Below are 14,864 nucleotides of genomic sequence, written 5' to 3' on the forward strand. Positions count from 1 at the left end.
GAAACTAGTTAACCTCCATATTGTTAACATAGGAAACATGGGGAAGGAATTCTATTAATAGTTTACTGTAGCTTGAATATCTATTGGTGTTTACTTTAGTTTGAATATCTATGGGTATTAACTATAATTTGTGTACCAGTCAATGTTTATTGTACTTTGAATATCTATGAGTATTTACTCTGTTTTGAATATCAATTGGAAGAGAAAATACTTAACCATTAAAACACTTGGTTCCACTTTTTTTTCCCCCCTGTGGGACCTGAAGTCCTACACTGCCAAATCAAAAAATATATATAATTGAGGAAAACAAGCAGGGTAGGCAGAAAAGATTTGAGAAGTATACCTCTTTTTTTCTCCATTAGCCAACGGTTTCCTCTTTTTCTTATAAAGTTCTTTGTTTATTTATCATACCAACAGTTGTGTTCTATGATTTTTAATTTTTTATTATTTATTGGATAAAGACAGCCAGAAATCTAGAGGGAAGGGGTAGATAGACTGTAAGAGAGACATATAGACACCTGCAACATTGTATTACCACTCACAGAGTTTTCCCCCTGCATGTGGGGATGGTGGGCTCCAACCCATATCCTTGCACATTGTAACATGTGCAACCACCGTGTACGCCACCACCCGGCCCCTCTATGATTTGTTTTAAGCACCTGTTATTTGTGAACTATTTTTTAATTCCATAGATGAGTGAAATTATCTGATGGTTGTATTTCACTTCCTTACTTCAAGAAGCATAATCACTTCCAGCTCTATCCATTTTGTCCCAAAGGACAGATTATTATAATTTTGAATTTGGGAGTTATATTTCCTTGAATACATTCCCCTCAACTTCTTTATCTAGTCATCTGTTGATGGGTACCTGGGTTGTATCCACCCGTTGGCAATAGTGAATAAAGCAATTATGAACATAAACATGCATATGAGAAGACAGATCACCTCCATTTCTGAGGTACCAGGTATTCATGTTCTTTAACTCTCAGTCCAAGCAAAGACAACATGGCTAGCCTCAGAAAGTTTATCTTATCATTATGATTTTAGATGAACATTACAATCTGTTAAATTATTATAAACCATCACTAAATAAATAAATACTAGGATCTAAAGTGTGAACACTTGAAGGGGAGACCAGTCTGTCTGAGAAACCTTTTCTGTAAAGAAATCCTTCCTACCTACCAGCACAGGTCTTTATCTGCTTCCCTGGAGAGGAAAGGAAAAGTATCTTTACTACAGTATTATTTTTTTAATTTATTTTTTATAAATAAGAAAAGAGACATTAACAAAACCATAGGATATGAGGGGTACAACTCCACACAATTTCTGCCACCCAATTTCCATATCCCATCCCCTCCCCTGATAGCTTTCCCATTCTCTATCCCTCTGGGAGCATGGACCCAGGGTCATTGTGGGTTGCAAAAAGTGGAAGGTCTGACTTCTGTAATTGCTTCCCCGCTGAACGTGGACATTGACTGGTCGGTCCATACTCCCAGTCTGCCTCTCTCTTTCCCTAGTAGGGTGGGTCTCTGGGGAAGCGGAGCTCCAGGACACATTGGTGGGGTCTTCAGTCCAGGGAAGCCTGGCCGGCATCCTGATGGCATCTGGAACCTGGTGGCTTGAAAAGAGAGTTAACATACAAAGCCAAACAAATTGTTGAACAATCATGGACCCAAAGGTTGGAATAGTGGAGAGGAAGTGTTGGGGTGGGAGGTACTCACTGCAAACTCTAGTGTACTTCTGCTTTCAGGTATATATTTTCCACTAGTTTATGGTTTTTTGTAGCTGTCCGGGACTTCACCAATGCAGGCTGACATTTTCAGAAAAAAGCAGAATACCAAGACTTGCTTCAGTAGGGTGGGAACCAGGCTCTAAGTTGAGTCGAATATGACAGAGTAAGCATGCTATTCAAGTTAGCTATTTTGCTGACTCTAGGAAACTTTTAAGAAAGGAAAGTGACTCAAGGTGATTTATTCAATATTCAAAATAACTGATGTGTTCAACATCCAATACCATGTTGGTAGACATAAGTGTATATAATCCAGCTCTCTTTTCTCACTTTCTAATCTCTATTTTATCATTTTTTTACTTTACTGTCCTGTATCTCGACAGTCTCTCTCTCTCTCTCTCTCTCAAGGTCTTACTGTGTTTTAAAGAATTCCGACGTTGTCATGATAGGTTTTACTTGTGTGGCAAAGTGTGTATGACCTGGCTAGGATTGTAGTTCCCTATTGGCATATGTCATGTCCTCAAATTCTGTGGAAGTCAATAGGTGTCTGTACAAGATTCACATAGTTTTCAGGATGGCTAGTATCATGGGCTATTATTTTTTTTAATTCTGTGATTAAACATTTCTGATACTTCTGACAGGTCGATAACTGAGATAAATTACTGTTTTCAGAATTCATGACTGCTTTGTTGACCACTGGTAGTCTGAGGAAAACAAAGGACCCAAGAGATGAATGACATAAATAATCTAATTATATGAATTAAACTAAAAGCATGCAACTTGAGTGTGACATGTTAATAAAATGAGGGCTGACATATGATGTCATGAGATGCAATAAAAACATGACAGTTTGTGGATAAAGTAATAGCTGGAATTTCCCTCTTTGTTCTTTAGGGGAAACAAAAAATAACAATTATGAAGGCAGTAGTACAGCATGTTAAGCGCACATGGTGGAAAGTGCAAGGATCAGAGTAAGGATCCCAGTTCAAGCCCCTGGCTCCCTACCTGCACGGGGGTTCCTTCACAAGTGATGAAGCAGGTCTTCAGGTGTCTATCTTTCTCTTCCTCCTCTCTGTCTTCCCCTCCTCTCTCCATTTCTCTCTGTCCTATCCAACAACAATAATAACAAAAACAATGATAAACAACAAGGGCAACAAAAAAAAAGGAGAAAAAATAGCCTCCAGGAGCAATGGATTTGTAGTGCAGGCACTGAGCCCCAGTGATAACCCTGGAGGCAGAAAAAAAAAAAGAAGAAAAGAAAATAATTATTGGATTAGTCAAAGTTGTAGATGTGTTTCTTTTATAAAAGGTCACACATGAGAAGATAAAAAATTGCAAAAACATATTTTGAAAGTCAATTCACTAGTATTCGTATACATATGCAAGCAATGAAATGTGTTTTAATGACTCTTGGAAGTCTTTAGAAGCTTAGTGTTATATTAAAATCAAAGGCAATATGAATAAATTAGAATTAAAATAGGAACCAATAAGTTGGGTGAATTCAGTAGTACACACACATTCCTGTTCAGGAGGACCTGGGTTCAATCCTCCTTTACCTCCCTGCCTGGAAGAAGCTTCATGAGCTATAGGTCTCTCCCTTCTCTCCATTTTCTTTCTTTCTTTACTTCTCTCTTATCAGGAAAAAAAAAGAGAGAGAAAAAAACACAGGAGTATATATATTTGGTATCCAGGAGTGGTGGAGTTGTCATGTAGTCATTGAATTTCACCGATAAACTTGGTGGCAAAACAAACAAACAAGCAAAAACAGTGGATCATTGTAGGGTAGATCTATTTCACTCTTTCTATTTATCATTTTAATTACTTTGGTGATAGAGTATCCTTCTGTCTTAAAGAAAGTCAGTTTTTACACATCATTAGATGATAAAAACAGGAAAACAGAGAATTAAAAAAATGTGGGATGCAGTAGATTGTGTGGTAAGATTCACAAGAAAGCCAGGCAGAATGAAGAACACTCAGATGGAACAGACAGAAAGAAAGCTCAGTAGGAAAAGCTGGCTTTAACCTTGAAGGATGAGCATGATTTGGAGGGTTTGAGTGATAATGGACAAGTAGCTCAGATACAAGAGGCAATAGAGGGTCATAGTGAGGACAGGAAGGGGGGACAGGACAGGGTGGTTATGAATCTGGTCTCCCAAGCAGCCATTGAAAGAAACCTGCCTATAGGCTGGGGGAAGGGGAGGGGCACTTGAGAGGGAGAAGGGGTCCAAGCCTGGACCATCAGAAAAGTGTGACCTGTGTGAGACAGGGACTGCAGGATCCAGATGAGTCATTTCTTGAGAATATTGAAAAAAAAAAAGAGAGAGAGAGAGAGACAGGTTCACCCCCAGGACTTGGGAGATAAGGAATCTTTATTTGTTTTTTAAGTTTTCTACAAAGTGAAACTAATTTTTTCCATTATCTTTATTTATTTAATAGAGGCAGCCATAAATCAAGAGGGAAGGGGATGATAGGGAGAGAGACAACTTCCACACTATGTCACCACCCAAAAAGCTTTCCCTTTGCAGGTGGAGACTGGAAACTCGAACCTAGGTCCTTGAGCATTCTAACATGTGTACTCAACCAGTGTGCCACCACCCAGCGCCAAAGTGATTTTTTTTTTTTGTACCAGAGCACTACTTACTACTCAGCTCTGGTTTAAAAGTGGTATGGGGGATTGAACCTGGGGACTTTGGAACCTCTGGCATGAGAATCTCTTTGTACAACCATTATGCTAACTACCCCCACCCTGATATGGCATCTTTACAGTGAACAAGAAGATGTTAAAGTTGCCAATTTGTGATTTGAGCAAGTTCACAGGTGGCTTTCTTTGCCTCCCAGACTTGTCTGGCTACCTATTTTGCTTTGATTCACATTTGGGTTTTCCTACTAAGGTCTTTATGATGTTTTGCATCTATGAAACTTGTGTCACCTGTGTAAGCATACCTGAAGGAAGTGTCTGAGGGTGAGTAGGTGACTGTATGTGGTTGTGAAACTGATGGATGGCCAGCTCCCCACAGAAATGCTTTTCAAAGGTGAGATATGGAAATTCAGGGAATGGTGGCACTCCAGTATTAGCCTGGTGGTGGCTGTCACCGGTAGAGATTGATGACCTGGCCACAGTTGCCTGAGGTGGGGTGCTTTGGAGCCTGGTTTGACAGTGACTTTGTATTTATTTGTTGTAGAATAATAAAAGTAACACCATCTGAATAATAATAGCAGCAATAAATCCAAGTAGTGTTGGTAATCCCTTATGTTAACGCAGAGTGTGCTTAGGAAGAGCTCCTGTTTCTATAAATCTTCTGCTATTTCTTACACAAATCTCTGCAGTAAGGGGGCAGGAAAAAAGAAGCATTGCCACTCATATTTCACATAAGCGGATCAAAGAGGTCCAGGGGATGCAGAGGATTAAAGGAGGGCCTGGGGCCAGTGCTTCATGCTTTGTTTCCAGGTTCTGTTTTTCCTGACCTTCGCTCTCTACCTGTTCACTGTCCTGTCCTTCTTTCTTTTGCCATTCTTCCAGATTTTTATTCAATTGGGGGCAGGCTAAATGATAAAGTCAGTACCCAGAGAATCAGTACTAGACCTGGCCTAGTCCACGTCATCCCTGTATGATTTGAGTGAGGTCTTATATGTGGGTAATGTCTTTGCACGAATGTAATCATGTTTCTGGACCCAGAAAGTAATTTTTGCTGGAAGAATTCCCTATAAGACTTTTCAAAATATTAATTAATTGTTGAATAGACTGTTGGTCATAATTAATACTCTTTAGCAAATCAGAGACAACATTCTATCTATACCTGTAGTTTGTCAGAATTTGTCAGAGTTCATCCTCAGGTCAGGGTTCATGGCAAGAATGGGACATTCCTACAAGAGAGGGGCTCTTGTCAAGGATTTCCTGAGAAAATAGCAGACAGAGAAATCTGCAATTGAACAGAAGCAGTTAAAACAGACCTGGGTGGTGGGAGGTAGCTCAGTAGTGTAGTAGTGAATCAATTAGTAAATATGTCTATGAAGACTCACAAATCACCCAGTCCTTTGTCTATTTGTATCTGACTTTGGAGTTGAATTCTAGAATTTGGCATCTCAGCTTTAAGTTTATTTGGTCACTCTTCAGGAATTTTTATAAACACGGTTTAGATTCCCCTTTAAATATCAGGAGTTTTGTGGCATGGAGATTGAATTTCAGCAGGGCTGGGTGGGAGCAGGGATCAGTGTTCTCTGGGCACTGACCTGTGCACCTGAGACCCCATCGACATCCATGATATTCCATCTAAGCCTGAGGATACAAGTATTACAGGAGCAGGGATGGATATTTGATTCTTGTTTTCATTCTAAAGTATTCCTTGACTTTTGCTAGAATCAGTTAACCCATCTGCTTTACCCATTTGGGGATCTGGAATTTAAATGATTTACATTTCTTAAATCAGAATTAGTATAAAGACAAGTAAAGACTAACACTTTATGGAAGGAACCTTACCAACTGAGTGTAATCTATCAGATGTGTCCTTTCTTTTCTCTTTCCCCCACCCCTTGAGCTGCAAAACTCAACCTTGCTTATTTACAAAGAATAAAGGTAAAATTATATTATGAATTCAAGGATATTTGTTCCTTGGTAGAAGATCTATGTTGGGTTGCAAACTTAACCAAAATTATTTGTTTTTGTCTTTTTTTTTCTTTATAAGAGAAGCAAAATGCCAGGTTAAATAAAAGCAAATGTGAACAGCCCATGTGATACTTCAAGTGGCCAGTTCTCCTTTCTTCAACTGGTCAAAGCATGCACAATGATATGAAGAAAGAAACATATAAGAGCTATTTTCACTATTGTTGTTAAAATTTCGGAGGCTCTTGCTGGCCGGTCTAGCTTCACTGGCGGGTAACAGAGACGCGGAGACAACAGCTGGGCAGGGAAGCTGTATTTCTTTATTCAGGAACAACGACTAAACCAAACTAATCACCAAACAGAACTCTGCTGTCTCTTTGCGGCGGCGCAAGCACTCTCTGCAACTCTGGAACTCAGGAACCCTCTCCCTTACTCTCGAACTCAGGAACTCAGGAACTCTGGCACTCTCGAACTCTCGTACTCAGGAACCCTCTGAAACTCTGGCACACTGGAACTCTCTCTTACTCTGTAACCCTGAAACTCTCGAACTCAGGAACCCTCTCTCGGGTTCCTTGGTGCGGGGCCAAGCAGGCCCGCGAAATTAATAGGACTGATCCAATTCTCTTGGCGGGGGAGGGCTAGAACAAACCAATGTAAAGCATACGACACACTATGGTCTTGAGAACTTGCCTACCGTAAAACCTATGTCCAGCTCTTAGTACTATGGAAACTCAATCTCTATTTCCACCACCTGTTCCCCATGAATATAGGAGCTTAGTTTGGGACAGTCATTGCAGTGATGTATTTCTGGAGTTTCTGTGCTCCTGCAGATGTCCCAGACTCAGACCATGAGCTTCAGTCACATGTAGGTGAAATGAGGGAACACACATGTTGGTAAGCAGGAACAGTTTTCTCATTTTCAGGAAACTGAACATTTTAGAGGAAGTTGGTCTCAACTAAGTCAGACAGTGGAGACCCTGAAGGGTTTCCAGGCAGAACTGATTAAAACTCCTCCCTCAGGATGATTCTGGGGAGGGGGAGAGAACATGGGGGAGAAAGGGAAGGAGGGAGGGAGAGAAAGAAGGAGAAGCAGGAGGAGGAGGTGGGGAGGAGGAGGAAGAGGGAAGAAAGACTGTCCTGCAGTTAGCAAAGGCTTTGGGGGCATTCTGATACTGGGGGCCAGGTTATGGCACACCTGCTTTAGCTCACATATCACCATGCCCAAGGACCCAGGTTCAAGCCCCTGGTCCCTACCTGCTGGGAAAGAAGCTTCACAAGTGGTAAAATAGTGCTACAGATCTTTTTCTTTCTCTATATCCTTTTCCCTTCTCAATTTCTCTCTCCAATAAGTTTTTTAATTGGAAAAAAAAAAAGAATCCAGGATACTGACCAGAGATGTGGATGAGCAAATGATAGAAGCTCTAAATATAGACTCTGCATCGAAGTACAGAGATAGCTAGAAATAAATGGAGGTTAACAGATTAAGCCAGTCAGGACTCTCAAGTCTCTTCCCTTTTGTAAATTCACATTTTCTTTCTAGCACCTCTAGGACACAGACTCCCCTAGATGGGTCCCTCTTCATTTAGAAGCTCTATTTTAACTGCCAAATCACTTTTCTTCTCTCTCTACCTCCTTTGCAGGCTTTGATCTGGTGAAGTGTGAGGACCCGGGCATCCCCAACTATGGTTACCGGATCAAGGACGAGGGCCACTTCACAGACACAGTGGTGCTATACAGCTGCAACCCCGGCTATGCCATGCATGGCAGTAGCACCCTTACCTGCCTGAGTGGAGACCGCAGGGTGTGGGACCAGCCCTTGCCCTCCTGTGTTGGTAAGTGAGAACCTCCTGCCTGGGGGTTAGATCATATTCCCAGAAACTGAGAGCACCTCTGTGGCTTTCTCCAGGGGCTATCTACATTGCCCTAGGAACTGAATTTGTGCATTTTTAGGTATAAAAGGCAGGTTTCCTAGTATTTCTTTATTGAGAGTCTATGCACACAATTATTCTTAGAATAATAGCACACATGTTTCATAATCTAGATTTTATTTTATATTCAAAATTTTATTCTTTTTTTTCATTTTTTTTCTTTTTTATTTAAGAAAGGATTAATTAACAAAACCATAGGGTAGGAGGGGTACAATTCCACAAAAATCCCACCACCCAATTTCTATATCCCACCCACTCCCCTGATAGCTTTCCCATTCTCTGTCCCTCTGTGAGCATGGACCCAGGGTCATTGTGGGTTGCAGAAGGTAGAAGGTCTGGCTTCTGTAATTGTTTCCCCGCTGAACATGGGCGTTGACTGGTCCGACAATACTCCCAGTATTCCTCTCTCTTTCCCTAGTAGGATGGGACTCTGGGGGAGCAGAGTTCCAGGACACATCGGTGGGGTCTTCAGTCCAGGGAAGCCTGGCCGGCATCCTGATGACATCTGGAACCTGGTGACTGAAAAGAGAGTTAACATACAAAGCCAAAAAAATTGTTGAGCAATCATGGACCCAAAGCTTGGAATAGTGGAGAGGAAGTGTTAGGGGGATATTCACTGCAAACTCTAGTGTACTTCTGCTTTCAGGTATATATTTTGCAGTAGTTTACGGATATGTGTAAACCTATGCTCTCTCTCACAGAAACTGGTGTATATCTAGGTTTTGGGATGGAATGAGAGTATACTATGAAAGGAAAGGTCTCACCGGAGTAATGAAGCTGAAGGATTGTCATTCCACACGTGAAGTCTCTGGACACAGTCTAAAGTGAAGCATGTTGAGGTGGCCATCGTTGTGTTGATTAGGTTGTGATCTGCAGATGCAATATTATTTGATATGGATTGGGAGAGGCATACGGGAAAGTGGGCCCTATCCAATGGTTCCAGGACTGAGGGAAGTAGAGGCTCTATAGTGGAGATGTGAGGTTCCTGCTGTCTTAGGGTTCAAAAAGACAATCGATAGTTAATGTTATCATCACATTATTTGGTAATTTGGTTAACTTTGAAAAGTCCTTTTGTTAGGGTTTGCTGTACAGTACCCTGTATCTTGTATATAGCTGTGCTATTGGTTGCTTCTGATCTACTTGGTCTAGGCTTTTGAGAGAGTCTGCATATCAATTACATAGCCTATATATTAAAAAGATTCAGTTTGTGTTTTGAAAAACTTTGAGACATACAATTAATTTTCCCCCTCTCGTATTAACTAGTGATTTATATGACTACATTTTACTAGGAGTGTACATAAACACCATTCCCACCAACAAAAGACTGTGACTCAACCATCCCACCCACTACTACCCCCCCACTGGCCCAGGAAGCTGCCTGTCTACCCCTCACCACAGGGTTTTTGCTTTGGTGCCCTACTTACAATTTGGTCTGTCTTGCTTTTAGTTTCCCTTTCAGATCTTCTTACTCAACTTCTGTTGATGAGTGGGATCATCCCATACTCATCTTTATCTTTCTGACTTAGCTCACTTAACATAATTCCTTCTAACTCTGTCCAAGATAGGTCAGAGAAGGTGGGTTCATTGTTCTTGATAGCTGCATAGTATTCATTTGTGTAAATATACCACAGCTTTCTCAGCCACTCATCTGTTGTTGGGCACCTGGGTTGCTTCCAGGTTTTAGCTATTATGAATTGTGCTGCTTGAACATAGGAGTACACACCTCTTTTTGGTTGGGTGTTATGGAGTCCTTGGGGTATAACCCCAGGAGAGGAATTACTGGATCATATGGAAGGTCCATGTCTAGCCTTGTGAGAGTTTTCCAGACTGCTCTCCACAGAGGCTGTACCCATTTACATTCCCACCAGTAATGCAAAAGGGTTCCTCTGTCCCCACATCCTCTCCAGCATTTGTTGCTGCTGTCCTTTTTGATGTATGCCATTCTTACAGGAGTGAGGTGGTATCTTAGTGTTGTCTTAATTTGCATTTCTCTGACAATCAGTACCTAGAGCAGTTTTTCATAAGTTTGTTAGCCTTTTGGATATCCTCTAAGGTGAATGTTTTGTTCATATCCTCTGCCCATTTTTGTATGGGGTCATTTGCTTTTTTGGTGCTAAGTTTGCTGAGCTCTTTATATATTTTGATGATTAGTTTCTTGTCTGATGTATGGCATGTGAAGATCTTCTCACATTCTGTGAGGGGTCTCTTCGTTTGTTTAATAGTTTCTTTGGATGTGCAGAAGCTTTTCAATTTGATGTAGTCCTATTGGTTTGTTTCTGCTTTAATCTTCCTTGCAATTGGGTTTGATTCATCAAAGATGTCCTTAAGGTATAGGTGGGAAACTGTTTTACCAATGTTTTCCTCTAAGTATTTGATTGTTTCTGGCCTGACATCTAGGTCTTTGATCCACTTGGAGTTGATTTTTGTTTCTGGTGAGATAAAGTGGTTCAATTTCATTCTTCTACATGATACAACCCAGTTTTCACAGCAACATGTATTGAAGAGACCCTCCTTTTTCCATTTAACGATTTGGGCCCCCTTATCAATGATTAAATGTCCATAGGTGTGGAGATTTATTTCTGGGCTTTCAATTCTGTTCCACTGGTCTGTGTGCCTATTTTTGTTCCAGTACCATGTTGTTTTAATGATGATGGCTTTATAATATAGTTTAAGGTCTGGGAGTGTGATGCCTCCATTTCTGTTTTTTTTCCTCAGGATGGTTTTGGCAATTCTAGGTGTTTTCATGTTCCAGATAAATGATTGTAGTTTTTGTTGTATTTTCTTAAAGAAGCATGGTGGAACTTTGATGGGTATTGCATTAAATTTGTATATGGCTCTAGGGAGAATATTCATTTTGATGATATTTATTCTTCCAATCCATGAGCATGGGATATCTTTCCATTTCTTGGTATCAGTTTCTATTTCCTTGAGTAGTGACTCATAGTTTTCAGCATACAAGTCTTTCACTTCTTTGGTGAACTTTATTCCTAGGTATTTGATTGATTTTTCTGAAACAGTAAATGGGAGTGATTTCTGGATGTCTTCTTCTTCAGATTTAGTGTTTGCATAAAGAAATACCACTGATTTTTGTACATTGATTTTGTAGCCTGATACCTTGCTATATTCCCTAATAACTTCCAGTAGTTTTCTGCTGGATTCTTAGGTTTTTCTATGTATACTATCATATCCTCTGCAAATAGTGAGAACTTAACTTCTTCCCTTCCAATCTGTATTCCTTTGATTCCTTTCTCTTGCCTGATTGCTATGGCAAGAACTTCCAATACTATGTTGAACAGTAATGGTGACAGTGGACAGCCCTGTCTAGTTCCCGATCTGAGGGGGAATGCTTTCAGCTTCTGTCCATTGAGTATGATGTTGGCTGTAGGTTTGCTATATATATAGACTCCACTATCTTGAGGAATTTTCCATCTATTCCCATTTTTTGTAGAGTTTTGAGCAAGAATGGGTGTTAGATTTTGTCAAAGGCTTTCTCTGTATCTATTTAGATAATCATGTGGTTTTTGGCTTTGCTTTTATTGATGTGGTGAATGACATTGATTGACTTATGGATTTTGAACCAGCCTTGCATTCCTGGGATGATTCCCACTTGGTCGTGATGAACAATCTTTTTGATATGTTGCTGTATCCGGTTGGCCAAGATTTTGTTTAATATTTTGGCATCTATGCTCATCAACGATATTGGTCTGTAGTTTTCCTTTTTTGTTGTGTCCCTATCAGCTTTTGGCATCAGGGTGATGTTGGCTTCATAGAAGGTGGAAGGGAGTATTCCTGTTTCTTCAATCTTATGGAAAAGCTTAAGAAGTATGGGTACTAGCTGTTTCCTGAAACTTTGTAGAATTCATTTGTGAAGCCATCTGGTCCAGGACTTTTGTTGTTGGGGAGGTTCTTAATAACAGTTTCAATTTCTTTGTCTGTGAATGGTGCATTTAGATTTTGTAGTTCTTCTTGGTTCAGTTTTGGAAGTGAATATGCTTCTAGGAATTGTTCCATTTCTTCCAGATTCTCTAGCTTGGTGGCGTATAGTTCTTTTTTTTTTTTTTTTTTAATTTTTTATTTAAGAAAGGATTAGTGAACAAAAGCATAAGGTAGAAGGGGTACAACTCCACACAATTCTCAACACCCAATCCCCATAACCCACCCCCTCCCATGGTAGCTTTCCCATTCTCTATCCCTCTGGGAGCATGGACCCAGGGTCGTTGAGGGTTGCAGAAGGTAGAAGGTCTGGCTTCTGTAATTGCTTCCCCGCTGAACATGGGCGTTAACTGGTCGGTCCATACCCCCAGTCTGCCTCTCTCTTTCCCTAGTAGGGTGTGACTCTGGGGAAGCTGAGTTCCAGGACACATTGGTGGGGTCTTCAATCCAGGGAAGCCTAGCCAGCATCCTGGTGGCATCTGGAACCTGGTGATTGAAAAGAGAGTTAACATATGAAGCCAAACAATTTGTTGAGCAATCATGGATCCCAAGCTTGGAATAGTGGAGAGGAAGTGTTAGGGAGGTACTCACTGCAAACTCTAGTGTAGTCCTGCTTTCAGGTATATATTTTGCAGTAGTTTATGGATACGTGTGCACATAAGCTCTCTCTCACAGAAACTGGTGTATATCTAGGTTATGGGACTTTGTTGGAAAGTGAACTACCTGAGATGAAATTAGAGTGTACTATTAAAGGAAAGGTCTCACCTGAGTAATGAAGCTGAAGGGTTGTCATTCCACACGTGAAGTCTCTGGATACATTCTGAGGTGAAGCATGTTGAGGTAGCAATCGTTGCTTTGGTAAGGTTGTGATCGGCAGATGCAATATTATTTGGTTTGGATTGGGAGATGCATACGGGAAAGTGGGCCCTATCCAAGGGTTCCAGGACTAGGGGAAGTAGGGGCTCTATAGTGAAGATGTGAGGTTCCTGCTGTCTTAGGGTTCAAAAAGACAATCAATAGTTAATATTATCATCACATTATTTGTTAATTGGGTTAACTTTGAAAAGTCCCTTTGTTATGGTTTGCTGGACAGTACCCAGTATCTTGTATATAGCTGTGCTATTGGAAGCTTCTAATCTACTTGGTCTAGGCTTTTGAGAGAGTCCGCATATCAAATACATAGCCTATATATTAAAAAGATTCAGTTTGTCTTTTGAGAAACTTTGAGACATACAATTGATTTCCCCCTCTCATATTAATTAGCTACTGATTTATATATCTACATTTTGCTAGGAGTGTACATAAACACCATTCCCACCACCAAAGGACTGTGACCCATCCCTCCCGCCCATTCCCACCCCCCACTGGCCCAGGAAGCTACATGCCTACCCCTCACCTCTGGGTTTTTACTTTGGTGCCCTAGGCGTATAGTTCTTTATAGAAGTTTTGCAGGATTCTCTGGATTTCTGTGGTGTCAGTTGTGATATCTCCTGCATCGTTTACAGTTCTATTAATTTGAGTCTTCTCTCTCTCTCTCTTTTTTTTTTTTTTTTTTTTTGGTGAGTCTGGCTAGGGGTTTGTCAATTTTGTTTAATCTTTCAAAGAACCAACTTTTGGCTTCACTGATCTTTTGTATGGTTCTTTTATTTTCAATGTGGTTTATTTCTGTTCTAACTTTAGTAATTTCTGTCCTTCTGGTTTATTTAGAGTTCCTTTGTTCCTCTTCCTCTAAGTCCTTGAGGTGTGCAGTAAGGTCGTTCATTTGAGCTTCTTCTTAGTGTTTAATATGTGATTGTATGGCTATAAGTTTCCCTCTCAGTACTGCTTTAGCTGTGTCCCAAATATTTTGATAGGTTGTGTCTTCATTTTCATTTGTTTCCAGGAACATTGAATTCCCTGTTTGAGTGAATCTCTGACCCAGTTATTCTTAAGGAGTATGTTGTTTAGTTTCCAAATTCTGTGACTTTTAATAATTGTCTGTTTGTTGTTAAATGTTAGTTTTACTCCACTGTGGTCTGAGAAGATACTTGGGATTATTTCGATGTTCTTGAATTTATTGATGCTGTCTTTGTGGCCTAACATGTGGTCTATCCTTGAGTATGTGTTATGTGGATTTGAAAAGAAGGTGTATTCCAGTTTTTTGGGGTGAAGGACTCTGAAAATGTCCAAGAGGTCTAGTCTGTCAATCTCTTCATTCAATTCTCTTGTATATTTGTTGGTTCTCTGCTTTGTTGATCTGTCTAAGTGTGAGAGTGTGGTATTGAAGTCTCCCACTATTATTGTATTACTATTGATGTATTTTTGAAATTCTTTCAGTAAGTGCTTGACGTATTTAGATGGTCCCTCATTGGGTGTATAGATGTTAATAATTGTTAAGTCTTCTTGGCTGATTGATCCTCTAATCATTATGTAATGTCCTTGCCTATCTTTTATTACTGTATTTAATTTAAAATCTATCGTGTCTGAGATGAGCATGGCTGTTCCTGCCCTTTTTTGTGTTCCGTTAGCTAGTATGATAGTTTTCTATCCTTTCACTTTAAGTCTGTGTTTATCTTGTTGTGACAGATGTGATTCTTGCAAGCAGCATATGATTGGATTATGTTTTCTGATCCATCCCCCAACTCTGTGCCTTTTGATGGGTGAGTTTAAGCCATTGACATTTATTGATATTATG

At 40.3% G+C, this 14,864-nt stretch overlaps 1 protein-coding gene across 1 annotated transcript in view; it reads left to right on the forward strand.

Moving 5' to 3' along the window:
- Positions 1-14,864, forward strand: part of CSMD1 (CUB and Sushi multiple domains 1) — a 1,841,590-nt gene that overhangs the window by 1,584,419 nt on the left and 242,307 nt on the right. The window contains exon 24 of the mRNA XM_060184943.1: positions 7,970-8,161. Coding sequence (XP_060040926.1) covers positions 7,970-8,161 — 192 coding nt within the window. The remainder of the gene's footprint in view (positions 1-7,969; positions 8,162-14,864) is intronic.

Source organism: Erinaceus europaeus, chromosome 2 (genome assembly GCF_950295315.1).
Source record: "Erinaceus europaeus chromosome 2, mEriEur2.1, whole genome shotgun sequence".
In the NCBI taxonomy this organism is placed as follows: Eukaryota; Metazoa; Chordata; class Mammalia; order Eulipotyphla; family Erinaceidae; genus Erinaceus; species Erinaceus europaeus.